This window comes from Lampetra planeri, chromosome 59, assembly GCF_965212315.1.
Source record: "Lampetra planeri chromosome 59, kcLamPlan1.2.h2, whole genome shotgun sequence".
Classification (NCBI taxonomy): Eukaryota; Metazoa; Chordata; class Hyperoartia; order Petromyzontiformes; family Petromyzontidae; genus Lampetra; species Lampetra planeri.
In genome coordinates, this window is record NC_136165.1 from 4,989,107 (window position 1) to 5,008,221 (window position 19,115).

At 47.7% G+C, this 19,115-nt stretch overlaps 1 protein-coding gene across 6 annotated transcripts in view; it reads left to right on the forward strand.

Annotated features, from left to right (window-relative positions):
• LOC144736231 (uncharacterized) overlaps window positions 1-16,339 on the forward strand; it is a 49,807-nt gene extending 33,468 nt beyond the window's left edge. For 4 of the 6 annotated variants that reach the window (XM_078618850.1, XM_078618848.1, XM_078618852.1 and 1 more), the window contains 3 exons: window positions 433-502; window positions 4,907-4,985; window positions 6,393-6,850. In XM_078618850.1, the coding sequence (XP_078474976.1) occupies window positions 433-502; window positions 4,907-4,985; window positions 6,393-6,396 (153 nt within the window). In that variant the 3' untranslated portion in view covers window positions 6,397-6,850. Of the gene's footprint in view, window positions 1-432; window positions 503-4,906; window positions 4,986-6,392; window positions 6,851-12,448 lie in introns of those variants that run through there. The other 2 variants (XM_078618851.1, XM_078618853.1) reach the window with 1 other exon arrangement.
• Window positions 16,340-19,115: the final 2,776 nt, after the last annotated feature.

Consider the following 19,115-nt stretch of genomic DNA (forward strand, 5'->3'; position numbering starts at 1 on the left):
CATTATGAAAGGCACTTGGGGGGGGGGGGGGGGGAAACCCGAATGCCCTGTTACTCGGTTATACATTTTGATCCGTGTATATTGAGTATGAAAATGAAATGTAACTTTATTGTTCTCGTATCAATGCCGGTTTGTTAACGTAGTGGGCAGTACTGTAACTATGGTTTGTCGGAAGCTCTTAAGTTTTAGGATACTTTTTGGGAAGGGTCTTGCATGAGTTTATTTGGCCAATTCATTTTATAAACGTGTGATTATAAATATAACATTTCCATACATTGTTTAACGTTTTGGAACTGTTGTAGTCTTAGAGGGGGGGGGTGGGCAGACAAAGGTTGTATGGGGTGAAGCGTTAAAGTCGCTTGGATTTGGCCCAGCTATTTATGTGTTTCACCTGGCACACACGTTCATGTCTCCCTTGTCGACCACATCTAGGCTGAGACCCGTGCCGAGTTTGCCGAGCGTTCGGTAGCCAAGCTGGAGAAGAGCATTGACGACCTGGAAGGTAAGAGTTCCATTCCTCACATACAACGGGTTTTGTCGCAGGATACCAGGAGAAGAGTTCTTTCAAGTGTTAACCAAGCAGCCAAAATTGAAATTGGTTTGTGTCTCTGTAATACGATAAAATTGTACACCCGACGAAATCGCCGATTTGAGATTTGCTCATACATGGAAGAAAGTAGGTGTGGCCTTGGCCGAAGGCACGTGTCTTTGCCCATTTATGGTATTTTGGATCGTTAATCGAGCTTAATTGCATCGAATTCCGCTCAGTTGATCTATAATAAACAAACATGAAAAAATACCGGGTTAATCGCTGTCGACTCATTTCCAATCGATCCAGAGATCGAGTCATGATGTAACCACGCCCCCACTTCATTTGGTTGGCTAAGATCAGCAAGATCAGTGATTTACGTCGCAGTCCGTTTTTATTGTTCCACAGCGGCGCCCCTGCTTGCGTGTAACTTTGCCCGCAGCTGATGCGTCCTGAGGGGACTTGTCTCATCAGTTTTGCCACCGTGTGCAACAAGTGGCCTCTGCTTAAATATAGCACCGTGTCTCTTCACGCTTACCCATTGCCACTTAGTTTGATCGTTTGCCAAAGTCTCCTCTCCTTGGTTGCGAGTTTGTGCAAGGTCGATGTCCTCACACAGGGGTGAAAGTCAAGCAGTAATGTGTGTGCAGTCTGTTGGACGAGAAGACCTCGGAGAATAGTGTGGTTCCGGTTTCTGAAATGCGTTTTAGTGGAATAGTACGCGAGGCACTGGGACCCGCGCACTTGTGTTGGCCGCATGGCATAGTGCGAACAACCGGGAATGCATAGCAAGATGAGCTGAGGAGGGCACATGTGTGAGATACAGCGTGTAAGTTTCACTGGGTGATTGAACATCCCCAAGGGGCTGTGATATTTGAGGAGAGTTGTAGCAACACTGCTTTGTACTTTATTCCGTAGTTGGAAACATAATAATTTCAGTTCCCACGAGGCATTTTATCCATTTCCTCTAGTCACACAGGCCCCACACCCACAATTTTGTTATCAAATTAAAGCTATACATGTCCTCTAGAACAACGAGTTTTAAAGTTTTTACAGTTTTTATAGTTTTAACCAAAACACTAACAAAAGTAAAAAAATGGTACCCTTGTGATTTTTTTGTAATTTATATCACTGAGACTGACATGGGAAAAAATTATCAGGGTACAAAGGATTTCCGCAAATGGGTACATGCGAGTGGATCTTCGAGGACAGCTTCGTTGTAATCTAAGGTGGGAATTATAAGCAGAAGGAAGTCGATGCCTGCTCGGTTTATTAGTACATTGAAGCCAACATTGGCTCGTACTCATGCCACATCCAGCAGCTTACCCTCCCTCCTGCCTTGCGCAGATTTGGTGAGATCAGGATCCCTTCAGGTATCACCCGCCACAGTTCTTGTCCACAGCAGACAATTGCACTCAGATGGGTTACTGAGTTGCCAAAATAACAGCAGCCAATAAAAAAAACTCTTAAGTGTTGAGTGAAGCTAATTCGGTCTAGATGGGGTGAGCGGGAGAGGACGGGGGGGGGGTGCTCGGCTCGCAGTCGGAAGAATGTGAGTTGGGAGTCAACTCGGCCCGTCCACCCTTCTGGCTTCGATAAAATGAATACCACTTTGTGGGCGAAGTAAAGTGGTTGTCTCATGGATATAACCACCCCCGACAATGGAAGTTGGAATTTTCAACATTGGCTCGGTCTGGAAAATCCCTGATCATTTTTGAGTGAAACTAAAGTGACTTGACAAAGATTGAAAATAGTAGCAGGAGAGAAATGAGGCACCCTGTGAACAGCTGATGTTACCATTTTGGATATGTATGATTAATTATAGTTCGAAAGAACCATTGAGAAAGATGTTTGCAAACCTCTTATTTCAGTTTTAAGCTGGTGCTAATGTTCAAGGCAGAGTCGTTTTTTAAGTGAGGATTATTGCACTATTCCAGTTGACCATGCGGGAGGGGTTAACGCTAACATTTCATCTAAGAAGTTGAAGGTTGTGCGCGAGGTGTTGTTTTCATCAGCGTGGCACTTAGCATGTATGGTGGTGATCTAAAGCGCAAGGGAAAACAGGTGCCCAGTGGCTTGATGCTCGCTCATCAGAGAGCTCATGGAAAATGTTTTTGTCAACGTGGCCTCGGCTCCCAGCAGCAACCTTTCGTAAACCTGCACCCACTTAGCGACCGTACGTGGTGGGGGGGTCATGCCTGTGTGTGCATGCCTTGCTCTTGTGGTGCAGTAGCAAGGATCAAGCATAGGGATTGTTCTATGGAGGCAGCTCAAAAAAAACCTACGTTATCTTTTTCACCCCCAACATAAATTTCAGCATGACACCCAAACTTTGCCTTACAAATAATCTTTACGTTGTGTGCGTCCTAAGAATTAGTCACACCGTGTTGTAAAACAATATTTAAATACAGTAATTTTGAACCAAGGTGTACAACACTGATCGGACACCATTGGGGGGGATCTAATTGTAATGAATTATTGGGGAAAAAAAACTTTGTAATTTTATATTCTTTTGTTCTTTCGGTAAAGTCACATAGGTAGAAAAAAATATAATGGATCACGACGTTTCGATCACAACACAAGCAACCGTCATCGGGTGTGAAACAAACACAGCAGGGGGAGGCAAGGCCCACTCAGCTATTTAGCAACTTTTTCAGGTGACCTGGCCATAAGTGATTGCCCAATGAAGTAGCTGATCATCACATGGGAATTTATGTCAGCCAAATACTCAAAAATATTCTAAGAATAATATTATTAAATGATTACTATTTTACATCCGGGTTAGGTAGCCAAGGTGGAGTAGAGGGCCGATTTCTGTGTCACGCACGGAGCCAGCACCGTTGAGATCCTGACTTTGAATCTAGATTTTGGTTGGTAGTCAACATTTTTAGTGACTAATAACCGCACAGAAACAATCGCGTTACGTTTAGTTCTCACTTACTTTGACTTGTCCTCCCAGCTGGTAGTTTTGATTGCTGTGTAACACGCTGCCGACGTGAGGCGCACCACCAAATGGTGAATAAAGTCCAAATTTGTATAGATATAAAAAATAGTTCTGAAGTCTGAGCTTCCTAATTACAAAGTTCTTAATCTCCTAATGTTATGCCGATAGCACGTTCGAACATAATTGGGGAGGAAACCAAACCTTGCAACAATTTTAACAAACTTTGAAGTTGTTGAAAGTGTTGTGACCCTTCTGTATAACAAAGTTTTTGCAGCCCGTGATAATGAAGGTGAAATTCAGGCTTGGTGACTCGCTCTCGCGAGCAGCCCACTACCAAGTCTGCCGTGTGAGAATACCGTTGACAAGAGCCGCATTTTTTCTGGCAGGAAGCACTGGCTTGAAGTGGGTGATGCATTTGTTGAAGGTCCTTGGGGTTGGGTTTACGCACCCAACCCCCGCCCCCCCTTGTTACAATGGCCCCGTGTCCCTAACACAATCCCGGCCACTGTTTTGCACGCCCAGTTTTTTAACAACGCTCTAATGCCAAGTGTTTGGCAATCCTCATCGCAAGCTTGTCTAGTTGCTACAACAATTTTAGCAATAGGTCAATTTAGAATGCTTTTCTGGGGGGAACAGTGGTTCCTTTCAGTAGTGGCAAAATATTTGTCCATTGCTGGCCAAAAAAGTTGTGCCACATCAGCACTCTTTGGACTGGGATTTATCAATATACTTTTAGGAAGAAAAACAATTTGGGCTGCGGGTGAAGATTTGTCACCTTTTAAGAACACATGCGCTAGCTTTTTGCGCAAAAGTAATTACATTTTCAGCTTCGAACATTGGTGAGTTAACATTTACACCCCGTACTTCTCTTACGCTTCCTCTCATTGGTTGCTTTCACGACTCCCTCTCACACTAAACTTTATTGTGGGTAAATCTCAAACCCAGATATTTCCGCATTACGAATTTAAATTGTACTACAACTTCGGCACGAGCATTCGCGTGTGTGTGTCTACTCCAGTGTTCTTCGCTAATTTTCAGAGGGAGGAGGGCACTTTTGCCGATAAGACATCCGTGTGAGGGCCGCCACACATTGGAAACAATTGGGGGTTTGACAGCAGCACGATGGTGATGATGGGAGAGGGGGGGGGGTGTTTTCACTCCGTGTGTGTTGTCGGGGGGCCGCACTATAGTCCACCAGGGACCGCCAGTGTCCCGCGGGCCTTGCAATGAAGAACACAGATCTACACCAACCTTGTGTTTGATTTCAGGGGAGCGGGGGAGCTTCCCTCGCTTATCCCCTCACTTATCCCCTCATGCTGTTTCTCCCTTATTGATTATCTGCTGTTTTTCCTATAGGTTTAATTTATTTTTCTGCATCTCTTGTTATGTTGTTCCTTCCATGCCCTGCTTTGTGCGTCTGATCTCCCCCGTAGACGAGGTCTATGCTCAGAAACTGAAATACAAGTCTGTGAGTGAGGAGCTGGATCTTGCCCTCAATGATATGACCTCGATGTAAATACTCCTTTCCTGCTCTGCCCTTCTTTGTTGTGCTGCTACTGCCTGCTAACCTGGCTTCCTCCCTTCCAGTTTTGTTTAAATCTGGCACACTTTTGTCTCGTCGCTTGAGTTTCCGCGCGTCGCTATCTTCACGACAGCTAGAGCCCCGCAGAATCGTCACGTCAAGGCCAATCTGCAAGCGGTAGATCAGTAGTTTAGTTAAAATTCTGCTTACACGGAGAAAAAAGTCCGTTCAGAAATGGGAGTCCCCTTGTTGTTGGTCACGGATTTTTTTTATTTACGATGAAAAATTATTTTACCCAAACGTCAAATTATGTTTTCCTTTTTAATATGCTCCTCTTAAACCTCTAACCTTATAATTTTTGGTAGAGGCACCACTTGCAAATACACGTCCTCACATTCATAAGAAGGCAAATTTATAATCCAAACCGTCTATGCCCATAATTTAATTAAAATGCGGTGCGACAAGAAGCCATCATTTTCGATGTCTGTCACCAGCTGCTTTATGGTGTCGTTAATATTCATTGCAAACTGCATTGGTGGAGTGGGGTTTTTATTAAATGTTTTGCTTTGCTTATTACTACAAAGATTGGCAACTTTTCACAGTTTAATTGCTTTTCCGCTTAATTTATGGCCTTGTGGTTGCAGCAGGCACATGCCTAGCACAGATCCTTTAAAACTCAATAATTCTTCATCTGCGCTCCATTTCTTTTTTATTGCCATTTAAAGATAGATATATCGACGGTGCTTTGATGAGATTCCCCCCCCCCCCCCGCTGGTGCCTATCAAGCACATTAAATCAGGTCATTGTGAGCACTGGTGACCCGAACAAACCCTCTGGGGCATTCAATCAATTACGGATGGCGGCGACTCTTTTTCTACTTGCTGTTGATTTTATTAACCGTGTAGTGTGCATGCCCGCGCTCTTTTAACAGATGTGGTGTGGTTTTTTGCTTCTAACAGCGTTTTTTTAACGGAATGCGCTTTGTAGCAAACGAATTGATCAGCTTGCGCAATTCTGAGTAGCCATAGTAGCAACTTGAAATGTGTGTACAATTGCAGCGTTCGTTTGCTCGTGCTGTTGCAGGTTGATATCGTTAAGATTATGGGATCAGATCCTTACGGGGGTGGGGATTTGGGGTTAACTCTAATTGATGCCTTCTTGAGTCAACAAATGAATACTGCTTTGTTGGAAATGAAATGGGTTTTTTTTAAAGGAGATGTTCACTCCACTGTATGAATGTGCAATTTTCACCACTTGCTCTGGGCTTGTGCGCTATTTATATTTGACTTTTACACCACTGTTCTTTGCATTATTACGACCGTTGTTGCTTGTGCGTATCCGCTTTGAACGATGCCTTCTGTGTCTGCGTTCCGTGTCTTGTGTTTGTCGCGTTGTAGCTAAATCTTCAAGATGGTCTCTCTCCATTGGGGGATCCTGGATGTTGCTGCTTTCGCTGGATTCGGGCCCCTTCCTGCCCTCCTCCCCCCACCTCTGGCCTTCCTTCCTCATGTCTTCCTGCCAGTCTCTCATTTTTCCATTGCACACGCACGTGTCATCGGCCCCTGCCGAACCCGACGCAAAATCGGTGAATCCTGCACAATGGCGAATACTCGGTAAATGGGAGTGGTGCCGCTGGTGGTTGCTCCGGATTGTTGGCACCTTTTTGCAGAGTTTGGCGGTCGATTTTGAGGATTTTTCAAAACCATGTCGCTATCGTGCACACATTTGACCCTTGTTGGAACCAGTAAACTTGCCACTCTTTTGCCATCATTGTCCCCTTTCCCCTCCTCCTGTCTTGCGTTGCACTTTCCATCCTGCAATGTTCTTCGAATAAAAACTCCAGCTTCATCTGCGATTCTGTCTGCTCTTTCTTTGGTTGTTTTCTATGGGCGGTGATATCCATTTCCTTTCTGGCTTTTTGCTTATTTTATTTTAATTTTGGTCACTGACACTTACACCTACGTCTAAGGTAACAATTGATGTGCGATGGAACAACTCCCATGGACTATCATGAAAATGAGAGACCTTGATGAACCTGTGCGGATTTCTTTGTGGGCCCTGTGCGCAAGGTTTTAATCCACCCTCTGAAGAGTTTGTTGTCCTGCGCTTTGAGCTGCTTCTTCGCAGTACATTTTTCTTTGCAAATGATTTGTCCAGGTGTTATTTAAAAATATATTTTTTAATTTGCAAACGGTGCTGGTCTGTCAAGTGCATTGTGTACTAATTTGTATGGATTCCCTGGACTCTTCTAATTTTTTTTTAGACTTCATCTACGAATACACAATTGGGGATTATTTATAACGTCTGCACAAAAGTTACTCTATTTTACCTGCTCATCCTTTTCAAACACTTTTTCCCCGAACATTCAACCACCCCTACGTATGTCCACGGGCCTTTTTTCGTTCCCCTTTTAATGCAATTTTTTTTGCGAACCGCATGTACGTTTTTCGCGCTGCAACGTGCGGCATTTGCGTCGTGGCGATGTGGAAAGATTGGCACCACAGGGTTATGCCGCCCACAGTGTGAGCACCGGAAACCCCCTTCCCAAGGTGTGTGGCAGACCCTTGCTCTCCCGCACACACGCTGGCTTGTACGTTTACATTGCGAGCGTTGCATGTGGGCTCCACCTATCCTGCACCACGCCATCCATCCGTCACCGCCACCCCCACGGACTTGTGCCGTGTGTCCACAGCCAGTGGGGGAGCGCTGGCTGCTGGTGCTGGGCTGGGCCCAGAGTGCCTGTGCGCAAAAGTCACCAGGTCATGCTAAACTAACCCGAACACAATACTAATATTAATGGCTGTCGTTGTGGAGAACTTAAGTAACAATATAAATAAGTTGATGTGTAACCAAACCCTGGTTGGTAATTCGAGCCGACTTTCAGGCTCGCGCTGAGCTGAACCTGTCGCGATGTCATGGGACTCGTTGCGTCGTTCTCTCGGTTCCACTTCTCCAGCAGTTTTGGCAGAAAAAGTTCTATCGTAGAGGCAGGCACAGCAAGTAGGTGGCTGACCGACTAGCTGTGGAGAGATTTTGCATTTGTCCGCTTTGAGGCCTAAGGTAAACTTCCTCCTTGGCCTCCCTCAGGGCAGCCCTGGCCACACTTCTGAGAAAGTAAAAAAACTTTTTTTATTTTGCCAGGTCACGCCCGCTGAGAGCCGTGTGGCTCTTCAGAAGCAATCTGGCCATCACAAATGATAACTCAACCAAGTGGCTTATGTGAACATGTATAGCAGCCAAATACTCTTAATGTGTGGTGTTGATTTAGTTAGGGGGGGAAACTGTAGGACCTAGAGAAAATCTACTTGACCACGGGAAGAAGATGCAAACTCCAAATATACAGACCATCTTAACATATTTTTTAAATATTTATATGGACACAAAGGTCCCCATATATGTAACCATTTTAATGCAGTTATACATTTCCCCTTAGACCAGTAGCGAGGGCAGGCAAGCAAATAAAACTGGCACCAGGGCAATGTCGACAGCTGCCTAAGCCGCCCCCCACCCCATGCAAGTTGTGTGTTTATTTAATCGTTTTATGAACTGGTTGTATAATTCTCCAACTGCAGGAACTGCTCAGTCGGCTTGTGATACTACATTGTCGTGTTTTGAACCTCGTTTATTGCTGACGTTTGAGCGGAGCGTGCTCTTTGCACAACGATTGCCTCGGTGTGCACCTAGCCTGGTGCAAGTGCCATGGTGATTGCGCCGGAGCAATTGAATATTGAACCACAAAGCAAAACACAAGTTTGAGTGTGCCGTGGGTTTGGGGCACCACGACGGTGGCTAGGAGATGTTAACTACCTCGCTCGGTATACAGGAGGTTGGGTTTGATCCTGACGCCTGCTGCTGTATATTTGGAGTTCTGGTGTTCGCGTGGATTTTTCTCCGGGTCATACGGTTTCTCCCTCCCACATTTAGAAATGTGCGTTTAGAGTATATGGCTGCGTTCAATTTCCACAAGCCACTTCTTTGAGCTATCTTTCTTTGCTGGGTCGTTTCTGAAAAAGAGCAATATAGCTTGGTGGGCCCTAACTGATAAAATAAAAAATAATTCAGTTTATTTTGCGCGTAATTGTTTTTACCATATTTCCCCATGCTGGTTGAGTTATCACTTGGCCACTGCTGTTAGCTGCGGCTGGGAATCGAACTCTGGCTGCCAGGTTCATAGCTCAGTGCAGTTTAATCACTACCATTGCTCCACTACCAATCGTAGATATACAGTGGTACCTCGCTATACGTCGTTAATTCGTTCCAGAAGGTAGGACTTGTACTGAAAATGACGTTTACCAAACAAATTTTTCCCATAAAAAATAAAGGGAAAGAAAATAATCCGTTCCTAGAGTATAAGAAATGATATTTTATATGACATAATACATTAATGGGGTTATATAAAATAATGTAGATACTACTTATTACTAAAATGCATACATTAATTAAAATAAATGCATAAATTAAAATAAATTGAAATAAAAAATAAAATTTAACATCACTTTACCTTGCTGAGAGGAGGGTTGTGCACTGAACGAGATCTACTGTACAGGCAGACTGAAGAGCGGCGCTTTGTTTCAGTCGTGAACGGGGTCTACGCGGGTACGCGGTGACTCTTCCCGACCCATACAAGTTCTAGCAAGCGCGTCGTATCCCAAGATGTTTTTTTCTCGTCAAAACACGACATATACCAAATTCGACGTATTCCAAAGCGGTCGTATACCGAGGTATTACTGTACTTAATTTAATGTCCTTTCTATCTCTGAAGATTTAATGTGATGTGCTGCCATTCTTTGTGCGATTCGTGCACATTGCCACAATGATCACTTGATGAGACCTACTCACACCGATTCCCCATCGATAATGAAACCAGAAAGTTGTCGCGATTTGACCGCGTCCATTATTTTTCTATCGTGCGGACTGTAGCAGCCCATTAGAGGCTGCGTGGGTCTTGTGTGAACCCATAAGACCGTGTGTGGAAATAACTTTGTTTTTGTTGAACTTCTGTACCGTACGTAGCTAACCGTGCTAGTGTGCTTACTTTTATGTACATGTTTCGTAAGCATAAGCTATTTAGGATGACCTGCGTCTCGTTACACCTTGCCTTCTACCGCATCGTGTGCTTACGGCCCTCAGCCAATGTTGTTAATTCAACGTTCAGATGGTGGCGGCGGTGAGTTGACCCACAGAACAACCACGGTTTTATTTTCGTCCTCAAATTACAACTCTGTTTATCGCCCCCCCCCCCCCTCTCCGGAAGGATGATGGGCTGAGTCAACTGACCCACAGCCAGTGTTCGAACTCTTAACCCTCCAGTTGCGAGCTGCTCGCTCTTCCACCGAGCCACTTGGAGTCTCCACGTTGGTGGCTCGGGGCCCCCACTTCTCATTTGATAAGCGAGGCGGTGGCTTGCCATCGTCTGTAGCAACACCACACTTGGGACGTGTTTAGCTTGCTCTTGTGGATACCTGTGCATTTTAACACGTAGGCTTTCGCCTATTATGGATACCGATGCATTATTGTAATCTGCAAGTGGTTACAATCTCGCGTCCGCTCTTTACAGTTCTTGCACTGTATTTAGAGTGGGAAATGGACTCTCTCTCACTGTCTTTGCCTTGCTTCTAACCCTTATCTGCATTCCTTTTGTGCCTCCCCAAGAATGCTATCACAAGGAGAAGGAGAGTAACCGCGTGCTAACGCGCGAGCTCAGAGTCTTGCTGAATGAATTCAGCGACTAAGTCGGTCTGGTACCTGCCCTCCTCCCTCCCTCCCTTCCTCTCTTCTATCCTTCATTGCTTAGTCCATGGGCTCAGACCAAATATCTCGACCCTCACGCCTGCTGGAGTTGGCATGTCTATCTCTCAGTGGTCGTGTGGATTTTTCTCCCGGGTCCTCCGGTTTTTCCCTACACATTTAGAATCGACATGGGTTTACAGTATTTGGCTGCTATACATTTCCACATGGTAAGCCACTTTGTTGAGCTATTATTTGTGGCCAGGTCACTTCTGAAAAAATAGCTGCATAGTTAGTGGGCCTTACCTGGTAAAATAAAAAAATAGTTTACTTTACCTTGCTGGTACCACCTGATGTGGCAAAACCTGAGTTGTATCAACATCTTCATATTGGCAATTTAATTAGTACGTTATCACGTTCCACTTTTATGCGCCAAATACAGAAACCTGTATCCCCAAAATGTAATGCAGAACTGCTCTGGCCCATGGTCTAACTGCTGCTGCTGCGATCCATTCTCGTGCGACGCACACAAACGTAATAAAGCAGCAGGGCACTGCTGCGCGCGCGCAAACGAGCACACACGTGACGCAAACATGTGTGTCACGCACACAACACAAACTTCCCCTGCACCAGCGTCTCCTCCTTGTTCTGATGTTTCCTTTGAGTCTCGTCATGTCTCCGTTGATTCTCTGGGACTTAACATCAGGTGGAGGGGGGTGGTCCCCTTCCCTCTCTTAGCACCTCCCCCTGGGATTAAGTCTGTAATGTTGATTTGGAAGAGGTATTTTTATCAACGTTGATAAGGCCGAACCAATGCCTTGGAGTTATTAATGTCCGTACGTATTCAACCGTGCGAATCGGAGGTGCCGATTGATGTCCTTTTTTTGTTGCATTTTTAGAGACTAGCCTCCTATTTATGTACATCTTTAGTTTTGCTGCAATCGGCGCAATGCACAACACAGATTGGTTTGCGTGAGAACGCTCCAACTTTAGTTACACTCCCCTTGTTTTACTGCGGCAGCCATCGGGGGCGTGTGTGTTTCTCTCCGGCTGCGGAGCTGCGTCCTCTGCCCCCCTGGGTTTTTTGCCACGGAAATTTAAAACGCCGACTTCAGAATTTATCACCACGACTGGGGGGGGGGGGACCCTTCCCCAGCCTCCGGCACACGCTGTCGAGGCCCAGCGTCGTCCCGTCGTTGGTTCCACACCGACCGAGCGCCAGCGTGCCCGGCTGCGCGCCAAGTTCATGTTTTCTCCCTCGCCTGGTATGCAGGAGGTCGTGGGTTCGATCCCAACCCCGACGCCTATATATTTGGAATTTGGTCACGTTGATTTTTCTCTGGGTTCTTTGGTTTTCCTCTCCACATTTAGAAACGTACATTCAGAGTATTTGGCAGCTATAAATGTCCACGTGATGAGCCACTTCGTTGAGCTCTCCTTTGTGGCCGGGTCACTTATGAAAAATAGATAGCTCAGCGCGGGCCTTGCCTCGTAAAAAAAAATATATTTTAAGTGCACGGTTGCTGCTGGACAGCTGTGAAAAAAGAGATTTATACTTCATCAGATTCCTTCAGTATAAATACATATTCCGATTCTGTATTTGTGTAAACGTCACGAGGGGGGTTCTAATTGTGCTTTGACCTGAGCGTCGCGCCGCTCACTCGCCCTGTCGCCTCTCCCCTCCCCTTCCGCCCCCCGCTGCCCACTCGGTGATTTCCGTGCGCAGATAAACTGGGTCACGCCAAGGACGAGAACCTGAAGCTGAACCAAGCCCTGGAACAGACCCTGCAGGAGTTGCACAACTTGTAAGGGGGGTGGCGTCAAACCTTCGGCTCATCCGCCCGCCCACCCGCACGGTCCTCTTCCCGTCAAGGAGATCCCTCCACCCTTGCACTGCCTCCAGCCACCCTCCCCTCCTCCTACCCCCTCCACACCCTCCCCACTACTCCCATCACAGTGCATCTAACCCCCCCCCACACCATCGACATCGCTGACGCACGACTGCACAAACCCAGCACCTCTCTCAGCCTCTATCTCTTTCTTCAACTTTGTAATTGCTCCTTCCTGCAGGACAATTAAGGGACTGCATCGGCAGTGTTGTACAAGCACAAACCTAGAATCTTTGGCTACCTGTCTTTGTTAACACTGCCTTATAACATTACTACCATTGTGACTCATCATGTCTGCTGTAAGACGGTGTTAATGGACGTTTTAAGTTTGTCCCCCCCCCCCTGCCTGTCTGTCGATCCGTCGCCGCGTTGACGTTGTGGGTGGGGGGGGTCTGCGTTGTTGGCTTTGCTGGGAAGTTGCTGGCACTGTTTGGTGGCACCGGTGGTGGTGGCGCACAACCACCACCGGCGGCACCACACCTCTCTTCCCGTGCACTCCCACACGTCTGCTACAGATGGCAGTGTGTGGTTTAGCAGATATTGTTTTTAAATTCGTGGTTAACATTTTGTCGTTGCTAGCATTGTGCGTTAGTGACCCAAGCTGAATCATGGACGCTGCTGTTGTCTCTCCCCCTGTTGGAATTGGCCGATGGAGACGCGAACAAATCTTGGAGACGATGAGGGGATTGAAGGCCGAGGTGGTACATTGTTTGAAGGCCCCCCCCCACCCAAAGGGGTTTGTCCCCTCACTCATCTCAACGCTTCTCACCGCTTCTCACCGCTGGCTCAGAATTGTCCTGTTGTTATTCTCACTCTGACTTTGGCCATAATTGGAGATTGATTTCTTTTTTTAATTCGTCACACCTTGTTCGCGATCGGCACAACTCCCCTCCCTTGTCAGCCTAAATAATGGCAAACCGTTAATTATCCCTTTTTTAAAAGGTGGAAACCCATTCCGTTATCGTTTCAGATAGACGATTCAGGTGGGAGTTAGGTGATGTGAGCGTAGCCGTGCCGTCGAGTCCCGTCTGTTTAGAGTTTTGAGTTCGTGAATGTGAATTAAGCCTCGTGTGTTCGTGTTCCTAAAAGTAGTTTTTTTAACCTCGTTGCTTCTGCTCTGGGGAGGTGGGGTGTGTGAAAGGAGTGCTCCCTTCCATAACTTCCTTACTATATATGAGATATGATGTCCCCCCTCCTTGCTTCTTGAAGACCTAAGGTGCACGGCAATTTCACTGCAATCTACGCGAGCCTGACGTGAAGGTGATGGATTGGTCGCATCGCACAATTGCCACGTTTTTTGCCCCATGCAAAAGGAGGTTGCCACGCCCGTTCCCCACCCTGTGGACGAGAGGCAAAATCCAATATTTTTTTTGTCAATCGTGGCCGTGACCACAATCCAACATTGGTCTGTTCGGTGAGCGAATTAGTCGCGCGTGTATGTGTGGTGGATAGAGTCGCGGTGTGTAGTAAATATTGCCATTTGGGAGACAAAGGCAGCTGGGCGTGGTGTTGGCCACCCCACCTCTCGTGTGCCGTGCCAGCAATTCATCGGTGCTCAATAACAGCACTTGTCCCAACAGTCTGTTAAGGCTACATGGGGTATCTGTGTTTTTGTAGTGGTTAGCATACTGCTCTAGGCAAAGTAAGCGAACCTCGGCCACAAGCAAACATCGGTGGCGAAGATCTGAGCCAGCACTGGTCCTCCCCTAAGTGGACCCAGCCATAAATGAGTAGCTAATGAAGCATGTAAACATCAGCACTGGGGAGACAAAGTTGGCCGAGAGAGCTGGTGGGCAACGTTACTCCTTTGTGGGCAACATCTGCCTTAACTGCCTCTCTTAATAGTATCTGCTTCCCTAGGTCGAGTCTGCGTCAATCGAGTACCTGGTGTGGATTGTAAACATCACCACGAGGGAGACAATGGTGGCTGGGCGTGGTGTTGGCCACCCACCCCTCGTGTGCCGTGCCGCCCTGAATAGGTGCTGCTCGCTAACAGCACTCGCGCCAACAGTCTGTTCAGGCTCGACGGGGTATCTTTGCATTTGTTATCAGTAGGTGTGTCTGGCAGTCTTGCCTTTGATTACATTGCACGCGTGGTTGCATCGTGTTTCACCACGAATCGATTGGGGTGCAGTGCAATCGAATTGCATTGAAATTGTGCCGTGCATCCCGGGACGTAAGTGGGTGCTACCTGTGAAGATCATGGTTGCAGTATATTATATTTTATATTTTAATCTCCAAATTAAACTACCCACTTAGAAATGTACTTCCTGGTATCTAGTTAAGACAATTCTATGCAACATGTATAAACTCAAATTCGTTTGCCAAGATTTATTTAGGCGTTGAACACGAGAACAATTTCTCTCTCCGTGGGATGTGTGCGATGTTTGCTTTGCTCGCAAGAAAGCCGTCCCCGAAGCCATTCCATGCCAGAACCACAAAAAGGCCCTGCGTAATTTGCTCCTGTTTAAAATTCAGAACTGTCATTGCTTTGCCGAAACAACATTCCAAGTAATGAACACGTGGCGTCTCTGTTTGCGATTGTTAATAAAGACGTAACTTGCTGTTGCGCAGTTTCCCCCCCCCCCATTCACACTTGTTTTTGTCTCGCCTTGCTCACAAGTGATGGTAAACAAATTCTAACGTTCTATCGATGGTGGTGGTGAAGGTGGTCATCACGTGAAAAATAACCTCGTCGTCACACAGATAGTGAGCAGGCTGGGAATAAATTAGGAATATTAAATTGATGCAAGTTGCGATTTTCGACCGCAAAAGGCGCACAATTGCAACCAATCGAATCATTCCTTCCATCGTGCGGGTCCAGCGTGTGTGTGATCTTAATTTTTTTGTTAGGGGAAATTCCGCATTTCCGTGACTGGAGCATGAAGTTAATTCCGCGTGAGCGACCTCCGTTGTCCATCTTATCAAGTGGTGTGTGTGCCTGTGTGCCCCGCCCCCTCTCCGTTTTTGGTTTATAATCGAGCGTGGAGACGGTGAGCAGTCAACCCCCCCTCACACAGCAGTCACGAATCGAACTCCGCTCTTGGGGGGGGGGGGGGATCAAGCAACCGACCGCAGCGCCAACACGGCAGGGTTGGACAGGTTCATGCCATGTAAACTTATAATTTGTAAACCCAATTCATCGGTCAAATTATTAGTTTTCTAGTTTATCAATAATCCCTTGAAACAAAAAATATCTCGGTGTGGTTTTGTTTTAAGTGAAGTCTGTTCATGAAGAGAAACAATTGTAGTTCTTGCAAAATTCTGGTGTTTTGGTGCATCTTAAGTTTAAATGTTTTTGTCTGCTTCATCGCCCCCGTAATAATAATTATAATGTGTGTACATAATCTTACAGAACACCGTGAGGAAACCTAAACCAACGTGCAGGGACATTTATGGCTAAATAATTCGACTGAAATAATTTTAATTCCCGAGGTCCCGTGTAGGCACGCCCGAATGAAGTTTATGCGAATGGCAAATCCAGTTGAGGTGCATTAGAAATGTCTTTGTTGTTGTCCTGTAGCAAACGTGAAATACCAGTACTTCGTCGGAGCTGATGCGGTTTTTATCAAATTGTTGATGTGCCATGTAAGAAAAAACAATTGTTACTCTAAGTTCTTAAAGTCCTGCGTTCATACTTTTATTCATTCTTAGTAAACATTAACTCGATACATTACACAAGTGTGCAGTCCGTAAAATAAACCATTTTGAATAAAAATAAATATTCACTCGCATGCGTTTCTTATTTATTATAAGACCACCACTGGAGACACCACGGAGTTGAAAGCTCATTGGGTGAAACATGTTGACTCCGTGAGAGCGACGGTGGTGATGACAAACTCGACTATTTACCTTTTTCACATTACCAGGCGAGGTAGTTAACATCTAGCCACCGTGATGCTTGTTTGTTTCAAGGGGGGAGGGGGGTGGGAGCAGGGGGGGATCAGAAGAGGGAGGGGGGTCAGAAGGAGAAGATCAGAGGTGGGGGGGGGACTAGAGGGGGGGGATCATGGAGGAGATGGATCAGAGTTGGGGGGGGGGGGTCAGGGGGTGGGGGCTGCCTCACATTCCAGTTCGCACCCCCCCCCCACTCGGAAAGCGAGAGGGACGAGGGGAGCGAGATCGTGGTGGTGGTGAGTGGTGGTGGTGGTGATGAGTGTTAGTGGTGGCGCAGTGGTTAGCACTGCACTGAGCGCTACAGAGTTCGATTCCCGCTCGTGGCCAACTCCAGTGGCGATTCTCTGAACCGGTCCTGGGCCTCTCCTAGGTCGACTCGGCCTCAAATGAGTACCCGGTTGCGGTGTGTAAACATCGCCATTGGGGAGACAAAGGCGGTCGGGCGAGGTGCTGGCCACCCACCCCCTCGTGTGCCGTTCCAGCCTTCCTAGGCGGCTGCTTGTCGCTAACAGCACTTGCCCCCCAGGCTACACGGGGGGGGGGGGGTGTTCTGGGGGATCTTTGTTTTGTGGTGACCGATGGAGTGACATGCGGCGAGGAAAGATCGCCTCTAAATAAAAACTCGCGATCCACGCACGACAGCCCCCCCCACCCCCACCCCTTCCTCCCTTTGGCACAGACGCAGGATGGAGGGACGTGCGCAGATTTCTCTCTCCCGGGGGCCGGATGGGGGGTGGAGAGCGGCGCACGGAGCGCCTCGCGACCCCGGAACGCTCCCGAGTTGCTGCTGTTCCGGGAATTGTCGAATTGTTCTGGCGCGCACTCACACCGGGCCCCACGAAGAGCGGTCACGCAGCATCGCACGGCGCGTCCACGTGCGGTGCTGCGGCCGTCTGGAACGTTCTCTCTCTCTCTTCCTTCCGATATTGCGAAGCCACTGGGAGCTATGATGCACTTTTAAATCATCGTCGTCGTCATCATCTGGATTGACAAACTTATTGCTTGCTGCTGTGTTTAGTCTATTGTCCCCCCCCCCCTCCGATTAGCGCGGTTGGCTACGTCCGGTGCGAAAGAAGTTCAACACACATGCGTATTGCGGCCACCGAAGGCTCGTTGCTGGCAGTAGGATGTCAGGGGACAGACCCAGGTGCTTGGGGTTGACTGACCGAGATGACTGGCAGATGCGTCACCTCTGCACGGTGCCAATTAATCCACTCGCACAAAGCCGAAGAACCCCGTATAGCCTTAGTAGATTGTTGGGGCAGGGGCTGTCAGTGAGCAGCTACCGCTCCCCACACATGTTCAACATACATACAAAGAAGTTCAACATGCAAGTGAGATCTACATACATGTAAAGAAGTTCAACATGCAAGTGAGATCTACATGTAAAGAAGTTCAACATGCAAGTGAGATCTACATGTAAAGAAGTTCAACATGCATGCCACATACATCTCGTGTCGGTCCTCACAGTGACATTTGCCCTCTTTAACACCTAGTCGGAGGCTTTCGCGACCAATATCAAAAATAGAGGTTGTTTGGGTTAGATCGCGAAGATATATAAATGTTTCGTCAAACCCGCCACCACCCGACACAGCCACAACCTGTAAGGGGGTTGTCACCTCAACAGAACGTGCCAATTCGTCACTAGCACAGCGGTGTGTTGGAGAGTAAACCCCACAACATTTACAATTCGAGTTCGACGTTTCGACAGCAATTACAACTAGCATCATCAGCCGACGGCCTGATGATGCAAGTTGTCAATGTGTTGGGTTTCCTCTCCAACCCACCCGCGTGCTGTACTAGTCAAGGTCGACTCAGCCGCAAATGAGTACCGGGTGCGGTGTGTCGTAAACATCGCCGCTGGGGAGACAAAGGCGGTCGAGCGTGGCGCTGGCCAACAACCGCCGCCCTCGTTCGCCGTGCCGGAGGTCGTAGTCGCTACGACGGTGCTCGCGAACAGGGCGATACGGCGGGGGGGGGGGGGCGTCTTTGTCTTAGGAGTTAGACGAGGTGTCTGATGACGATGATGATGAGACGATCTTTGCGCGTTAGTCACCCGTCATCACGATCATCTTCCGCCAGCGTCAGCAGCGTCAGCGGCGTCAGTGGAATCAAATACGAGCAGAGAAATTCGACTCCTCGACCCATTCAATGTAAGTCGCCCTCCTAACCCCTGACCCCCCTGACCCCCTCCCCCCCCCTGAATGTGAGTCTGGATCTGGGCTCCCGATCTCGCCCTAATGCGTGGGAAAGCGAGAGGCTTCGTGCGTGTCACGGTGGCGCGCGTTGGCCGGCTGAGATGACTGCCCGATGCCCCACCCGTGCCCCCCTACTGTGGCAACGCGCTCTGCCCTCCGCTGCTGTTGTTTGAGGGGGGCTGCCCCCAACTGCCCAGCAGCAGCAGCGACCTTCACGAGCTTCCTCCTCCACAGAGGCCGATGTTGACAAGGCTGGTACCGCTCATTGGCAAGTCCACTCAGCTTCCACATCCTCCTGTACCGCATCAGTCCATCCTCAAACACAAGACAAAGATCCCTTGTATAGCCCCAACAGATTCTTGGGGCAAGTATTAGCGGGTATCACCTACGAAGGCCGGCACGGCACACG